General features: G+C 40.6%; 1 protein-coding gene across 5 annotated transcripts in view; it reads right to left on the bottom strand.

Moving 5' to 3' along the window:
- Nucleotides 1-18,309, bottom strand: part of PDE7B (phosphodiesterase 7B) — a 380,291-nt gene that overhangs the window by 35,923 nt on the left and 326,059 nt on the right. For all 5 annotated transcript variants that reach the window (XM_089332644.1, XM_089332645.1, XM_008263552.5 and 2 more), the window contains 5 exons: nt 12,988-13,139; nt 10,321-10,384; nt 7,622-7,717; nt 5,542-5,642; nt 2,358-2,489 (listed from right to left, as the gene is read on the bottom strand). In XM_089332644.1, coding sequence (XP_089188770.1) covers nt 2,358-2,489; nt 5,542-5,642; nt 7,622-7,717; nt 10,321-10,384; nt 12,988-13,139 — 545 coding nt within the window. The remainder of the gene's footprint in view (nt 1-2,357; nt 2,490-5,541; nt 5,643-7,621; nt 7,718-10,320; nt 10,385-12,987; nt 13,140-18,309) is intronic.

Below are 18,309 nucleotides of genomic sequence, written 5' to 3' on the forward strand. Positions count from 1 at the left end.
TGTGCCACAAAAGAGCTGCTTATTTCAGGAAAAACATGAATTTGCTAACTATCAATTTTCCTCTTTTTGGAAAACAGATATGAAAATAATGGTCCTCACCTCACTGAGCTATTGTAAAGATTAAATAATATAATACATAAAAATAGTGGGTACAGTGTTGGACCACAGTTAAATGTTGAATAAAGGTGAATTATGTAATATAATTTGTTGAACCAAACTTTTTATAAAAATTTATCTTTTTGGAATTTCTTAGCATAGTAATAAATATGAAGGCATCATACTTTTTAAAGACAAGAGTGAAATTTCATATTTTCTGGGTCCTTTTAAACAATCTTTACTTTCAATATGTAATGATATTTAGTAGAATGTTAACCTTGTGATTATAAAGTAAATTAAAAGCAAGTCATTATGAACATTAAAAGAAAAGTAAGAAAGGAAGGAAGAAGGAAGGAAGGTGGAAGTTAGGGAGGGGGGAGGAGCAGGGTGGGAAGGATTGTTATTCTCTAATAGGAAATACATGAAACTTGTTCCCTTTAAATAAATAAAAAAATTTCAAAAGCTCCCCCACCCAATGTGTAATGAACCCATTTGACTGATAAAAGTTTCAATTTTTGTTCTAGCCAGCTTTAGGAAACTGGAGATGTCTTTACGACACCCCCACAGTATTGGTTTGCCTTTGACACTGTCCCCAAAACAGAAAGACATGAATCTCTAGCTTCTAAGAAATCCTAAGACCAGATAAGCAGATGACTGATGAAAATAGTACCTTGAAGATTTTTTTTTAAATTTATTTAAGGTATACAAATTGCATGTATTTCATATTGAAAGATTCAGGAACATAGTGATACTCTCCATCCCACCCTTCCTCCCGCCCACACTCCCACCTTGAAGGGTTTTCCCTAGTCAGTATCAAAAGGATCCTCTCTTTCCTACTTGGGACTAGGCCTGACACTACAGGTGGATAAATTCATTGCTGGAAAGAATAATAGCTCACTTTATTGCAGTAACATCTTTGGATACAAAAGCCAGCACAGGTATTTACTCTAATTTTTTTAAAAATTTATATTTATAGTGTACCTTTCACTAACTGATCAAATACCTGGTAAGCTAGGATTAAGTTGGCTTGGATTTTACTCATTTTGAAGATCTGTATTTTTGGCTCTGTGGCATAGTGGGTAAAGCCGCCGTCTGTGGCACCAGCATCCCATATGGGTGCCGTTCAAATCCCAGAGGCTCTACTTCCCATCCAGCTACCTCCTAATGGGCCTGGGAAAACAATGGAGGATGGCCCAAGTCCTTGGCCCCTGCACCCACATGGGAGTCCTGGAAGAAGCTCCTGGTTCCTGGTGACAGAGCAGGCCAGATCCTGCCCATGCTGCCACTTGGGAAGTGAACTAAAAGATGTAAGATCTCTTTCTCTGCCTCCCTCTGTCTCTCTGTTACTCTGCCTTTCAAATCAATAAATAAATAAGTCTTTAAAAAAAGAAAAGAACACCTGAGTTTGAACAAATGCTTAAAGTCAGAAATTGGGTTCCATTCATGTTTGTACTCCTAGATTCCGGTGTATCAGTTGATAGGAGCAATATATAGTTGTTAATTAAAAATATACAAGACTATGCATGGCATTGAAGAAATTACAAAATTTGGTTTATTGCAATGTTGACTTTAAATGAAGAGATTGAAACAAAAATTATTAAAAATTATCTGCACCTCAGTGAGTAAGGAATTTATTTTTCTGAGAAAATCTTTGCTATCTGAATAACATGGATTGGAGTGTCTTTTTTTTGAAAATCCATTTTTGTTCATTGGCAGTGAGTACTTAATTTTCCACCATTAATGAAATTCCCATCTATTTTTTATTTTTATGTCTTTCTTTAATATCTGGTATATTTTCTGTTTAAATGAGAATTCACTACATGTTATTAATACACTACATGTCAAAGAAACATTTTATGATCTCAGTTTTATGTACAAATTGTTCAATAGCAGTAGTTACTCTCAAATTTAATTGAAATTATTTATTTGATGATGAGAATTATGGAAGCCTTACTGATTGATTCCATTTGTCTAATAAAAGACATTTGATAAAGTCAGAATTGACAGGAATAGAAAACCTATTTGGGGGTTCTCAGGATAGTCACTCACATTTTTTCCAGTCAAAACTCACTTTGGACATCCTTGTAATCCATTTAATCTCCCACGGGGGATATGCTGCATGGATATCGAGGCCACACTCTTTGGATGTGGTCTCTATGAGAGAGGCTGACCCTGAGCCTCCAAGGCTAAGATTCAGGCTTGAGCTCCGGGCCCAAGGCAGTTGACTATACTGTGTCTGGCTCCCAGCTGGGCTCCCTTACCTGATACAGGTTAGCAAGGTGGTGGTTCGTTTTGATCAGAAATGGCTGGTTCACTCCAGGGTGATCAACATCATGTGCTGCCGCCGCCAGCAGTCCCAGCATGATGTCCAGAGGTGTGAGGAAGCTGGCAAGCTATGGAGAAATCAGATTGGGAGATGGGTGTTTCCATGAATAGGTTAGCGCTTCTGGCTAAACCAAACAGAATGAATGACTGTGGCACTGTTCAGGCTTGTCAGTCAGACCTGTACCCTCACCAGCATTCAGTGAGGTGAGGCTCACATGGAATTGTAGGGGGGAGAGGAGAAAAAAGGCTCCGTGTGAAGTCACTGAGTGAATTCAAATGGCGCAGAGCCTTCAGGTACTCCCTCTCCTCTTGCTGCTGTTGCTGTTTGTTTCATTACTGTAATGGCATTCTTTTTTTCCCCTAAGATTTATTTTGTTTTATTTATTTGAAAGACAGAACTACAGGCAGAGGAAAGGAGAGGGAGATACACACACACACACATGCACACACACATATATATAGAGAGAGATCTTCCATCCACTGGCTCAATATCCAAATGGCCACAATGGCCAGGGCTGGGCCAAGCCAAAGCCAGGAGTCAGGAGCTTCATCCAAGTCTCCCACATAGGTGGCAGGGGCCTAAGGACTTGGGCCATCCTCCACTGCTTTCCCAGGCACATTAACAGGGAGCTGGATTGGAAGTGGAGCAGCCAGGACTTGAACTGGTACCCATATGGGAGGCTGGCATTGCAGGCAGCGGCTTAAGCCATTATGTCACAATGCTGGCCCCAGTAATGGCATTCTTGTCGGCAATATTCTTATGCTGTATGGGGAGAAGACTGAGCCTGAAATTAGCCTTGCTCCCAGAGACAGTTGCAAATGATTTGAAAGCTGAACACAAAGTGAAGAACATATTAAAAAATTTGTATATTTGGGGGCTGGTGTTGTGGCACAGTAGGTTAAGCTACTGCCTATAACACTGGCACTCCATATCAATGCAGGTTCGAGTCCTGATGCTCCTCTTCCAATTTAGCTCCCTGCTAATGTGCCTGGGAAAGCAGTGGAAGACGGCCCAAGTCCTTGGGCCTCTGCCACCTACGTGAGAGACCTAGGTGGAGTTCCAGGTGCCCAGCTTTGGCCTGGGCTGCTATGGCCATTTGGGGAGTGAACTAGCTGATGGAAGATGTCTGTCTGTCTCTCTGTTTCTCTCTCTCTCTGTAACCGTACCTTCAAATCAATCTTTAACAAAATTATTTGTATATTTGAACTGTTTACTATATCATTGTCACTTCCTTGAAAGAAGTAGAGTGAGTCACAAACTTCACATATTTCTCCAATGTGCAAGAAATAGTGAAGGAATGTGTGAGAATCTGATTTTTTTGTTAGCTAGAAAAGCAAGTATGAAAACCCGAATCTAGGCCGGCGCCGTGGCTCACTAGGCTAATCCTCCACCTAGCGGCGCTGGCACACCGGGTTCTAGTCCCGGTTGGGGCGCTGGATTCTGTCCCGGTTGCCCCTCTTCCAGGCCAGCTCTCTGCTGTGGCCAGGGAGTGCAGTGGAGGATGGCCCAGGTGCTTGGGCCCTGCACCCCATGGGAGACCAGGAAAAGCACCTGGCTCCTGGCTCCTGCCATCGGATTAGCGCGGTGCGCTGGCCGCAGCGCGCCGGCCGCGGCGGCCATTGGAGGGTGAACCAACGGCAAAGGAAGACCTTTCTCTCTGTCTCTCTCTCTCACTGTCCACTCTGCCTGTCAAAAAAAACAAAACAAAAAAAAAACACAAAAAACCGAATCTAGGGGCCGGCACTGTGGCCCAGTGGGCTAAGCCTCCACCTGCGGCGCCACAATCCCATTTGGGCGCTGGTTCAAGTCCCGGCTGCTCCTCTTCCGATAAAGCTCTCTCCTATGGCCTGGGAAAGCAGTTGAAGATGGTCCAAGTGCTTGGGCCCCTGCGCCTATGTGGGAGACCTGGAAGAAGGTCCTGGCCATTTGGGAAGTGAACCAGCAGATGGAAGACCTTCTCTCTCTGTCTTTCTCTCTGTGTCTCTTTCTCTCTTTCAATCTCTCTTTTCTCTGTCTGTAACTCTACCTCTCAAATAAATTAAAAAAAAATACGAATCGAGTGCTAACTTTAAATTATAATTATATAGTACACAAGTATTATAACTTTTGGATTACATAGAGATTCACAAACAGAACCATTAAGGTCTGTGGGATATTTTATAGCGATGAGGCATCTACCCAGCTTTGTATTGGGAATGATTGTTTAGTATTTGTACAAGGGTACTTCAAAGAGTTCATAGAAAATATAAGTAAATGAAAAGCTTATTTGGGTGCAGAAACCTGAAATCCAATCAAATCAAGAATTCTTCAAAAAGTTCATGAAAAAATTAAGAATGGATTGCAAAATGTTTTTGCACCAAAATAAATTTGTCTTTTATTTCAATTTTTCCGCAAAACACAAACTTTTTGATATATCTTCGTCTATTCAGTGGTTGGGGCTACAGTAGCTGTATATTCAGTGGATGTTAAATCTGATTGCCTTGCATACTTGGAATGAACCTTTTGAAAAACCTTTAAGAAAATGTAGATTCTACCAACTAAATTTTATATGGCTAAGAATGTTGCATTGGTTTATGCTTCAGAATATGCATGCTAAGAGGTCTGCGACATTCATAAGTTTTCTTGGGCCCTGAATCAGGATGTCCACTTGGCTCAGCAGGAAGTGGAGACTGAACTTTGAGATGTTTTCATTGCATTTGTTGATTGAAAACCATGAGGTAGAAGACTTCTCTCCGTGAGGCTCAGTGCTGGCGCTGTTTGTGGCAAGGGTTCAAGGCAAAAGAGTTTATTGTTGGGACTGGTTAAGATTTCCAAGGTACAGATTGATACAGAGAGAGTTGTTTTGTCCTAATACAGCCTTGAAAATACACAAAATGCAAAAGGATACCTCATAAAATTCACATAGTTTTAATGAATATGATAAGATTTCCAGAACTTATACTGGAACTTTCATATAAATTATTCATTCATTCAATTATTAATTCATTTTCTATGACTTATTCATTCAGGTTGTGAATGATTCATAACGCAGATATTCAGATACACGGGTGATCGGGGCCTTGCAGGCAGTTGACTTGGCCTTTCCAGCTGGCTGAGGAAGCAGCTGGAGCTCCGCTTACCTTTGGTTCTCTCAGGTAGCAGTGCATGGCCTGGGTGACGTCGGCTGCGTGGACAGCATTGTGATACGGGTTTTGACTGTGGTAATCTTCCTGAACCATGACTAGAAGGTAAACAGATAACTCAGCTAAAACCAAAACAGGAACGGCATATTAGCTCAGATTGACAGAGGGGGCTTTTGGCTTAAAAATATCTGTGCCTCCGAAATGCACAGCCTGGGGATCCTTTCAAAGTGCGCACGGTGTGCAAGCCTGGCAGTTCTGCTGACTGTTTTCAGTGGGGAGGAGGGGAGAGGAGAGGGGAGAAAGGCCAAAAGGATTTGTGAGGCCCTGGGGATTTCTCACCTCCTTCATAAATCAACCCTTTGTAGCATTCATGAATGCTCTCATTCATTGCAGAAAATAAATACATAGGAGAAGGACAACTTTATTTCACACTATAGTTTAATAATTTAAGCTTGCTGCCATTTATGAATGATACGACACAAATAAGGTTTCCTTTGGAAGACCCTGGTTGCATCCAACTACTGATATCCAAAGAATTGCATAGAAAATACTGATTGAAGCACGTCTCCGGCTTCTTCAGGGGGAAAGCCAATGTACTGTATTGATCCAGCCAAGGACTCTTCGCATTTATTTCGACCTTATTCAAGTCAGTGTCATCTTTTCTACTCCTCCAATCTAATGCAAAGTTTAGAGCACTGTGGGAAGTAAGTAGAAAAACAGGCAAGGCCATTTTGGTTTGCTACTAACTAGCCTGCTTTAGCTAATAACCAAACAAACAACACATTGCTCAGGATGCAATGGGCTGTATTTGCGAGTGTAGACATACTCTCTCAGCCCATGCTGTGAAGCTGGTTTGGGATTCTGGTGTTAATTCGGCTGTCAAGAGTTCACAAGTTCTCTGAGTAATGCATGTATCCAAAGTATCTGTATCTGTACCTCCCTCTTCAGGCAAAACAAAAAAAATTTTTGGCCCTATTCACGGCTATTATTTTGCTCAGTTAAGATGCAATCAGATTGAGGTTATTTGGATTCCTGGAAATGAGCCATGTAGTGGCAGGTTTCAAATATTTCTGCCCCATACACTTTTTATTCAGCATATTTATTTTACAATTACCTTGAAACCCTGGCTCCATTACTTATTATCTCTATTGGCCAAGTGACTTAATTGCAAGTTTCCTCAGTTACCATCTGTATGAAATGGGGATTCTGTAAGGATTAAATGCGAAGAGTTCCTCATAGATGTAGCCACTATGTATGTCTGGCTGCTGTGGCTGCTATTATTACCCTCGTCACTGTTATTTCACTCTTGATGACGTCAAGTGAGCTTCCAAATCCAAAGAAAGACAGCAACTGCTTAGCAGCAAAGGGAAGCCCTCGCGTGATTAGAAATGCGCCCTGGAGAATTCACTGACAAATAAAGAAGAATGTGAACAAAGTCAACGAAGAACTGGGCTGCTTTTTGACAAAGGGCCACGGTAGAGTCAAGTGGAACAATGGTGGATCTTCATGTCGGATGCACCCGGACTTGAACTGAGGTTCTGCCACTTAGGAACCACTGGTTTTGGGCAACTGATGAAAGCTCTTTGCATCTCTCCTTAACTCTGGGCCAAATGGCAACAAAAACATCCAACTTGCACATTCATTTAGATTCTTAGAAAGAACTTACCAAAAGCACTTTGCCCTTGCTGGGCACTACACAAATGATAGTTACTATTTTTTACAAAGGTCTATTGAAGATGTTCAACAATTCATGTTCAGATTAGAGTTAGTTGAGGCATACCTGTGGGGTTTTGTTAATATATGAGCAGATCAGTATCATTATTGATATCTACGTATGCTATCTATATATGTGATAGTTTTCTCTAGATAGCCTTAACCCATTGTAGATGTAATTGATCAAATAAGGACGATTTTAATCATTTAAAATGGGTAAGCCATATTTTAAAAAATGAAGATTATATCATTTAAAGTTAATTTGATGCCTTTATCCATCATGCTATGGTTCTTGTCACCTCATATTAAAAAATGGTACATTCTTCACAGACGTAGGGTTAGGCATATGGAAAAAAGGACTTACCTAAAAACCTGTGTAAGGTTACCATGTCTAACTTGAAATGGTGAATGAGTCCATGGGTATTGAAGAGGTGGCACAGTAGTGTTACCAGGCTGTTTCCTGTAGGAAAAGAGTATCCTATTTTAATTCATTTTTATCATCACCAAAATAACAAAATTGACAATAAGATCCAAAGTCTCTGAACTGAGATTTCGCTAATGGAATCATTTTTTCTCCTTTTAGATGTGAAATTATTCAAGTATGGATGCTATACAACTATGATCCAGTCTAGGTATTTTCCATTTGTACAGATAAAACTATCTCAGATCTTCTTCCCATGCTATAGACAAAGAACACACTAACAGTAAGAAGTAGGGACTGGCATTGCGGGGGAGTGGATAAAGCTGCAGCCTGCGATGCCAGCATTCCATTTGGGCACTGGGTTGAGACTTGCCTGTTCCATTTCTGATCCAGCTTCCTGCTAATGTGCCTGGGGAAACAGAGGAGTATGGCTTAAGTGCTTGGGTCCCTGCCACCCACGTGGGAGACCTGGAAGAAACTCCTGGCTCCTGGCTTCAGCCTGGCCTAGCCCTGGCTGTTGTGGACATTTGGGGAGTGAACAGCAAATGGAAGATCTCTCTTTCTGTCTCTCCCTCTCTGTCTCTTTGTAACTCTGCCTTTCAAATAAATAAATAAATAAATCTTAAAAAAAGGAGAGTGAATTTGCCTACTAAAGTGTCAGGAATATGTGTGTGTGGCTGTATGTGTACTTTTAATTTTTTTTTTTTTGACAGGCAGAGTGGACAGTGAGAGACAGAGAGAAAGGTCTTCCTTTGCCGTTGGTTCACCCTCCAATGGCCGCCGCGGCCAGGGTGCTGCGGCCAGTGAACCGCGCTTATCTGATGGCAAGAGCCAGGTGCTTCTCCTGGTCTCCCATGGGGTGCAGGGCCCAAGCACTTGGGCCATCCTCCACTGCACTCCCTGGCCACAGCAGAGAGCTGGCCTGGAAGAGGGGCAACCGGGACAGAATCTGGCACCCCGACTGGGACTAGAACCCCGTGTGCCGGCGCCGCAAGGCGGAGGATTAACCTATTGAGCCACGGTGCTGGCTGTATGTGTACTTTTAAAAGACAGTTAACATTCACTTGAAATATGGCTTAAATCACTTCCAATTGACTCTTATATTGACAGCAGTATCCAACTTGCTTAACCATCTTGTTTAATAGTCACCATCTATTCTTTCTACGGAAAATCACCCAAGTGAAGATGTGACTACAGATATTTTAAAACTCAAAGGCAGCACAGATATAAAATTGAAGCTATAATAACTTGCAAACATTCAAGAAATACTGTTTATTTAAGAATAATGATTTTGAATTTTAGAAGTATTATTACAGAGTTTAGGACTTCAGAATGGACTAGATGACTGAGTGTCTTTTATGGAAAAATAGGTGTTTTCTAAGCATAGTCTTCTAGGGTACATGATTCCATGGGTCTCTGCAAATGTGATTGTCATTGAGCTGTTTCCACAGCTCTCTAAGTTAGAGACAGTTGATAGCACTGCACATGATTCTCGTCCATAGACTTGGAAATGAAATCAGGTGGCTATACAGTTGACTTTCCCCTCCCAGTTTTGTAGTTATTTATAAATTCATCCCAGCATTCCTTGCTGTGTGTGATTCTTTTAATTCTCCTTTGCTCTCATTGTAGAATGTTACTGAATGCTAATTAATAAAGTAAAATCCTTGGAATGTGTTCATTTCCTATTTTTAGGAAAGTCATGATTATACTCTTCTAAAAAGAAACAAATGCCAATTAATGTGTTCTTTTGTTTAGAGTTAATTTCATTTATCAGGATCCATTTCTCAGTTAAACTAAGCAAAGTGAAATACCAGCTTATGGGACCCTTTCTGATATGGCCTGGTTAGCTTTCCACAACGTAAAACTCCATTTCGTGGTCGTAGGTTGTAACCTTAATGGCGTATTGTTTGCCAAATAACAGAACAGCGAGAAAACCATCCATAATGACTTAAAAGCACACGTCTGGTAGATGACAGGACACACCAAGGGCAGCATTACTAGTGATGTCAGCCTTTGGCTTCCTAAACTTATCAGCATTTATTTAATGGGAAGATGGAAATATAATAGAATTTTATTATTTCCTTAAGGAAGGCTTTTATAGGCACACAAATTTAAAAGGTGAAACCAATGAGAATGTTTATTTTTTCCTTCAGCCGAAGCCAAGTTTCTCCTTAGGAGTCATATTCTTCTGATGGCACCAAACGTATTTGAGTACTACCTGCAAAGGGGTGCACTTAGCTCACGTAATAAAACTGCACAAGCCCCTGCACTGCGGGAGACAAGGCTGATCACAAGTGCTTTAGTGTTTCCAGCTTTTATCGACTAACAGTGAACTTCCTACTTATGGATAAGGCCAAAGTATTCTGTAAGGAAAGAATCTGGTCTTTGGTTTCCAAATTCTTTTGGGATCATCAAGGTCAGAAGAATATTGTCTTAATATGCTAAACCCAAATTCAGTCCTTATTCTTCATTGGAATTAGTTTTCCCCATATACCCTGCTCCTTCTTGTGTGCTGTCAGACTTACTCGACTAGATAAAGAAGTCAAGGAGAGTAACAGTATTCAAAAATACATTTCTCTTTTCATGAAATTAATCCCACTCTACGGTGTGTATTTCAGTGAGAATTCTTTGGGGTAACTTACCATTTGTCAAGCGATCAAATAAGAAAATGTCAAAGTCCCACATTCCCACTTTGGAGAGCATATGCTGAAAAGGCAAACACAAAACAGTGTTCAAATGAATCACACAGGAGACACAAACATCTATTCTGCGACACAGTGAATTAAACAATTAGAAAGCAGAGAATAGCAGCAAACGACTCCATGTACAACTCGCTGTAGTCAAGCAAATGTTACTCTACTCACTAACAACAGTATTCAAGGGCAGGTTCCAGAGTTAAACCACCTAATCTAATGATAGCCACATCTCTTCGCAGCTGTGGGACCCTGGGCAAATTCCTTAATTTCTCTGGATCTCCGTTTCTTAATTTGAAAAATGTGGCTGATAGTATTATTTACTTCAGAGGGTTGCTGGAAGAAGTAAATAAGGAAATACATCTAAAGTGCTCAGAACAGTGGATAAGAATCAGCAGCACATGTAAGTTTCGTTTAGTTAAGCTGCAGTTCAGTAAAGACTGCATTCCAAACCACTACACCTTTAAGAGAGAAGATTCACAACACATTTAAAGAAATGGAATGAAAATGGTTGCAGAGCATATTACTCTGCTTTGTGTGGGCTGAATGGGAAATTAACCACTGTAAGAAACTGATGGGTGAGTTGTTGAAGATATTAGACAATTTAAAGACCCCCTGTCCAATGCAGGCTTACTGATGTATCTTTCTTTTGTAAAATGCTTCATGCTAGGATTGGATGGCGCTGGCCTGAGTTTAGATGCAAAGTTGTAGTTGTCGATTCTATTCTCACTACAGGTCCTCACACTGCACCTCTTCTCCTCGGAGTCAGTGACTCAAGTTGAGTTCTGGCTCATTAAGCCGTGTCACCCTGGGCTTCCCTCTGTCTTATGCTAAAATCCAGATATCTAGGCGTGACACACAAAGACCTTCACAACGCATCAGAAAAGTGAAGGGTTAACAGGTTACTGTTGAGGTCTAGGTTGAGTGAGCTGCTGACCCAGTCACAGGCTACCAAAGGCAGACACAGTAGCTGACCTCTGATACCCAGACTTTCAGTCTGTTCTTTCCGTTAGCATCTCAACATCCCCTTTCCTGAGCTGGGGCTGCTTGGAGGAGAGAAAGCACTAAGAGTGCTCTGTCCTTGATGCTCCAGTGCTGGGAGAGCAGGACTATGCTCTCCTCTCAATAAACAAACATTCACCCGGGCTGACACCCTGCGGGTGTTAGAAGGAGGGCCTTCTTCGCCCTCTTGTAGACCTGCTATTGGGAATTGATTCTGATGGTACCTGCTGCTCACTTTTTTCCCCCTCAAGCTATAAAAGCTTTAATGGTCTTTAGAAATCACATTACAGAAGTACCCAACTGTTATTGTAGCCACTAAACACTTTTCCTGATATAAATTCCTGAAAGCCAATTACATTTTTACATAGCAAATTGTACTACAGGACTTTTTCAGTATATTTTTATAAAAGATGAGTAGTGGGGATTTGTGAGACCAAAATTTCAAAGACTGCAAAGAAGACTGAGCAACTCCGCTCATTCAGGTTACTTCAGAATTCACAGCCAAGTACAGTTTACCTGCTGCGTATTTCTTCCTGGTATATTTTACTAGTGCCACATGCATTTCTTAATGCTAAGTAGAGATCACAATATTACTTAGCATTGGCTATAAAATACTAGCTTTCACTTCTGCTTCAATTGGGCCGTTTAATCTGGAAATTTAAATGCCTTTGATGGTCTGGGTTAGCAGTAATCTGAAAACTTTGTGTAGATGGTCACACAATAATTTCTACCCTGAATCAGAAGATAAATTTATTGCAAAAATAATTGTAATTGTTATTAAAATTATTTGAATGGTGGCTGGCATTGTGGTGTGGTGGGTTAAGCTGCTACCTGGGACATGGGCACCTTATATCGGAGCACCTATTTGAGTCCTGTTGCTACACTTGTGGTCTAGCTCCCTGCTAATGCACCTGGGAAAGCATCAGAAAGTGGCCCAAATTCTTGGGCCCCAGCCACCCATATGGGAGACGCAGATGGGGTTCCTTGCCCCTGGCTTCAGCCTGGCCCAGTCCTGGCTATTGCAGCCATTTGGGGAGTGAACAGTAGATGGAAGATCTCTCTCTCTCTCTCTCTCTCTCTCTCTCTCTGTATCTCCCTCTTTGTCACTCTGCCTTTCAAATAAATAAAATAAATCTTTAAAAAATTATTTGAATAAATTAAAATGATAAAAATGATAATGCACTATACTAACATGAAAGAGGATTTGTGTTGATAATCATTAGGTTATTTCAGTGTATTATAACAAGATAATTGGATGAAAAATTTTAGTTATTCCCTTATTAGTAATCTACAGACCAAATTTTTACTTTTTTAAGTGTTGTGCAAATTTTTGGCACATTGATCAAAATGAAAACAGCTAAACGTGCTGGGCATGAATACATTCAGTTTGCAAACTGGCTTTGTTTCATCCCCCCTTGTGGGGTCCCTACTAGGTGGGTATTTCTATTAGCTTCATTTTGTATTTGAGGATAAAAGTTCAGATGTATTGACTAACTAGTCGACTCAGAGTCACAGATTTCCTTGTGGAAGAGCAAGACTCAACCCCGATGTATCCAATGAAGCTCGTGTTCTCAGCCGTGGCCTGCTGTAGGGAGACCGAGGGAAGTGGCTTACCCTTGCTTGTCCCAGGTAGTCTTCATCCAGAAGGTGGAGAGGTGCTTGTGGTATAATTCCACGAAGCAGCCTTGACGCATGGAAGTATCTCTGAAAGCTTAACAGTCTTTTCACCTTTTTCTTGGTGCCAATTTCCCCTGAGTGTGTTGTATCTGTGGAAAGTAATCGAATTCAGAATTTTATATATTTAAGAAAGCCTATTATTTTTCCTCTATGTAGAAATATAAGGTATTAAAAACAGAGGAATTTAAAATATGCTTTCAGTACTTTCTTAAGTATGGCCTATTTAGCTCTGTATTTGAAGTTATTCTAGACTATAAATGATATTTCTTATACATTACATTTATAAAATTTCAAGATACTTCCGAGTATAATTTTGGAAGGCATGAGTTTCGGAATTTAAAACTTCATTTTCTTCTTAACGATGCTGATATCCTTAGACAGTGAAACTCACACACTTCAGTCTGCATTTGGAAGGAGTGGTTATGCTTTTTTTCTGCTATATTAGAACCGAGACTCCAAAATTTAGATCAAGTTCTCTTCCTGCTCTGTCTCTAGTCTGATGAATTCCACTTGGATAGAGGAGTTGTGAAAATACCAGTTTAAACCTGAGAAGGTTTCCTAATGTCCCAGAGACATCACCGGTGAAGGAACAGATCATTTTAGCACAGAAACGATCTAGCAGAGTGGATGTTTGCTGTCTAATGGAGTGCACTCTCTTGTGCTGGTAGCCACGAAGCCTCACCTCGTCAAGAGAGAGGTTTCAATGCTTATGTCACACGTACCTTTTAAAAGATGACTGCGGACATTGCGGTGATTGTCCAGAAATACCCCAAGCACCTTATCTGGATGTCTATCAAGGTGTGTTGTATCCCGGCTGAAATTCTACGACTCCCTCTAGGGCCAAGTGAGTGACATCTGCTGTCAATTTAACAGTCTAGTAGGAAAACCAACAGCTCATATGCAAAGTAATTTTGGTTTCTGTCGTCCCTTCTCCCATCTCCCCTTTCCCTCTATGAAACTCAAAGTCACAATGCATGCCAGAAGCAGAGGAAACAGTTGGCACTCTCTGCTGGCAGTGAATGACCAGAATCAGAGATGACTTAGGCTGTATTATGCATGCAAAGGCATAATTCAGGGCTGGCAAAACCTACTGTTCTCTGGAAACGCGACCTGATTAAGACTATTTTTATTTTAAAATGGATCAAGGGTTCATGAGTATCTGCAGAGATAAACAGAGTACAGCTGATGTTATGTTCAGGAGACTTCAAGGCTAAAAATGCTGTATGTCATTTTACTGGTGGGTTTGCACCTATTTCCATTAGTTTATTAAACCAAAGTAATAAAGTGGATCATTAATTCATCAGAGAAATTGAGTGACTACCCTGGATATGTTCTAGATGTTGTAGTTCTACATACTTCAGCAAGCAAAGCCTAGCTTCCCACCCTCATGGAACTTATATTCCAGCAGAGAGATTGACAATGAACAATCCACACAAAAAATGAGTAAATTACTCAATGTACTAAAGAGTGATAAAGGTGGGGCAAGCATTGTATCATAGTGGGTTAAGCCTCTGCCAGTGGCCCAGGCATCCAATGTAGGCATGGGTTTGAGTCCTGTCTGCTCCACTTCCAATTCCACTTCCTGCTAATGCACCTGGGAAAGCAGCAGAGGATGGTTCAAGTGCTTAGGCCCCGCACCCATGTAGGAGACCTGGAAGAAGCTTGTGGCTCCTGGCTTCAGATCGGCCTAGCACTGGCTGCTGTGGCCATCTGGGGAGTGAATCAGTGAATGGAAGACCTCTCTCTCGCTCTGTCTCTGTTTTGCCTTTCAAATAAATAAATGTTTATTTGCCTTTCAAATAAATAAATGTCTTAAAAATACATTTTCTTAAAAAAAGGTAATAAAAGTAGTGAAGGAAAAAAGGCAAGCAAAGAACAGGTTTTCAGGAGTTCTATGTTGGGGGGAGTCAGCATTGGTCTCATGAGTACGTATAATTTGGTCAAAACTTGAAGGAAATGAGGGAGTTGGCATAGCATATATCTAGGGAAATATCTTCTGTCCAGAGGGACTGATTTGAATAACTATCAAGGGTTGAAAGAAGCCTGGGGTGCTGGCTTATGGATTGAGCAGAGTAAGTTCATTGTAGAGGGGAGAAGAAGAAAGGGGAGTGTGAGAGATGAGGTCTCACAGCAAAGTGGCATTGCAAATGTACAGGGGTGTGGCAGGTAGGCCACTGTAAGGTCTTGGGCTTTACTCAAAGTGACATGGCAAGCCCTGCAGAGTTTTGAGTGGAAGAGTGAATCGAGCACACTTACATGTAAAGGATGCTCAGTGTGGCTTCTGTTTGAAGCAAGTGTGGCTTCTGTTTGATACAGTGGGGCCTGCTGAAAGACTATTGCAATAACCCAGACACGGTGATGGCTGCTCAAGTCATGGGGATAGCAGTGGAGGGAGGTGTTATGTTGGGCTTCTAAATATATTTTGGATAGCTCCAAGTTTCTGGGAGGATGAAGCCTCCATCACCTGAGATGGGAAAGGTTACAGGTGGACCAGGTCTGGAGTAGTTCAATTTGTATATGCAACATTGGGTGTTGACTGGAACTCCAGGCAAAGATGTCAAGGGAAAAATAAGGGGATATAAAACCCAGAGCTTGAGGGAGAAGACTGGGCTAGATAGAAATTTGAGAATTGTTGAGGATACCTAGGGAGTAATTGTAGATGTGAATGAGACAGACAAGCCTGAGTTCTGGAGGCCTTCAACTTTAGAATGGAACAGAGAAGAGCAGAGGAAGTTAAAAGAGACCAAGAAAAGAGTATCTCCTGAAGCTGGAGGAAAACCAAGACAGCATCATTTCCTGGAGGTCTACTGAAGATCGTGCAAGAAGGAAAGTGTGCTCATCAGGACCAAATGCTGCTAATGGGTCAGGTACAATGTAGACACAGTTGGAAATGCACTATAACTTCAAAGTGCAGCAACACCACCTTGGCAGCAATGAGAACATCTAACACCCAGATTTCATTTTCTAAATACTTATTCGTGCTAAAAGGAACCAGATTGCCTGGTGAAACGGGCAATTCTAAAACCAGGACAGGAAATGGACCAGATGAGCTGTGACATCTTGTTATGCCAGAAGATAAGGGAGAACTTGAAATAGGATGTGGTCACTTAAAAATAACAGAAGAGATCATTTTCAGGAGTCCCTCTGAGCAAACATGGGAAAATTTGAGCCTCAAAACGAATAATGGAAGGATAGATTATATAAATCATTGCCTGAAATAAGAACCAATGAGACAGTGTTGATAAGCAAGTAGAGAATAAGGAGAAAAGAAAGCTCTCCCTTGCAGTGTGCAAAGCAATAAATGTAGAAGAAAGAATAGAGTTGGAAAACTGACATTTTGTGGCCATCATAGTAAAAACTGATTCAGGCCAAGACCACTGATGGTTACTAACATTACTGAATTAAACTCTAAAAAGCATAAGGAGATTGCATATTATTAAAGCATATCCCCACAGAGGAATTATTAGTCGGAGACAGGGAAATGGGTAGTCTTTTAGTGGAGAAATTTATAGCTGGGGCACCTTGTTTCACTAAGTAATCGAAGTCAACATCGCTAATAACAGAAGAAAGAAGCATCAAGCACTTCTAATGTAATATACTGAGGATACCACATTGCACATGGAGTCTTCCTGTCCCACATGCTCATCTGACTCCAATAAAGAGGAAACACGAGAAAGAGGATACTCTCCATAACAATCAGCCTGTACTCTTAGAAAAATGTCAATGTCACAAAAGACAAAGATAGAGTCAGGTGTTATTTCATAATAATGAATACCAGAGATAGTACCCTAAATGCAACACAGGATTCTGCGTTGGATCCTAGGTCAGATTCAACTTTCTGTAAATGACATTATTAGGACAGTTTGTGAAATCTGAGTATGGACTTACATTTGAGATAATATTATATCTATAAATTTCTTGAATTTGATAATTGAACTGTGGTCACACAGAAGAATGTCCTTGTTCTTAGAACACTGAGCTATTTAGAGATGAAGGGGCATGTTGTATGCAAAAAATTCTTAAGTGATTAAGAAAAAGAAACACAGCAGTAAGGCAAATATTGTAAAATGTAGCAACTGGAACATATGGTGACAGAGTATATGTATGTTCTATTTTTGCAAATTTTCCATAAATTTGAAGTTATTTTATAATAAAAAGTTTAAAAAAATTGGAAGAGAGAATTTTGAAACGGCTTCAATAAAAAAGTGAAATGAATTATTCCTGCATTATATACAAGGTAAATCTAAAAGGAAATGTCCATGTGAGGATCTATTTCTTTTTGAATATTCATGAAAGTTCTCTGATTTAAAACACTGAAAGGAAATTGCCTTATAGTTGCCAGTACGCTTGTATTTACATAATAGAATCAGAAGCAAACAAGATAACCCTGGATGATGGAAATATGCTACAAACATAGCAAATTGGAATTACAGATTATGCCTTTTTAACTTCCATTTAGCTTTCCAAGTAGTATGATACTTTAAGCAGATCCATAGTTAAGATAATGACATTTCAATTAAGTTACATATGGCAAATGCAGATGACAGGAAGTAATGGTTACCATTCACTGAACTTACAACTTTGTCTAAAATATTCTTGAACTAATGATACTACGAGCTGGAAATATTAAGTTTTGATTCATTTTTAACTTTAAGCCAATGAAGAAAATAGCATGATTCTCTTGGCCATCACTTATTTTCACCCTGTAGTCAAACAGAAAATAGTCCATCAACTTGACAGAATACACACATCTTTAGTTCTTTATTTAAATTTTTGACATTTTAGTCTTAATTTTGATTTTGAAAAACAATTACATTAATTTATGATATGTCTTGGTTACTCAGTTATTTGATACCTTTAAACATTTTGAGCCTGAGGTCCAAGCCTCACTCTTCACCCTAGTCCTGACTTGTCTTGCATTTTGGGAGCATAGGCTCAGATAACAAAGAAACGAAATAGGGGCTGGTCCTGTGGTGCAGTGGGTTAAGCTGCTGCCTGTGATGAAGGCGCTTCCCAGAAGAGCACCAGTTTGCGTCCCAGCTGTTCCACTTCTAATCCAGTTCTTCTCTACTAATGCATGGCCAGCAGAAGATGGCCCATGTATTTGGGCCCCTGCCACCCACTGAGACCCAAACGGAGTTCCAGGCTCCTGACTTCGGCCTGGCCCAGCCTCACCTGTTGTGGACATTTTGGGGAGTGAACCAGCAGATGAAAGATATCTCTCTCTCTCTCTCTTTTTCTCTCTGTCTTCCTCTCTCC

Source organism: Oryctolagus cuniculus, chromosome 5 (genome assembly GCF_051225735.1).
Source record: "Oryctolagus cuniculus isolate XC-2025 breed Fujian yellow rabbit chromosome 5, ASM5122573v1, whole genome shotgun sequence".
NCBI lineage: Eukaryota > Metazoa > Chordata > Mammalia > Lagomorpha > Leporidae > Oryctolagus > Oryctolagus cuniculus.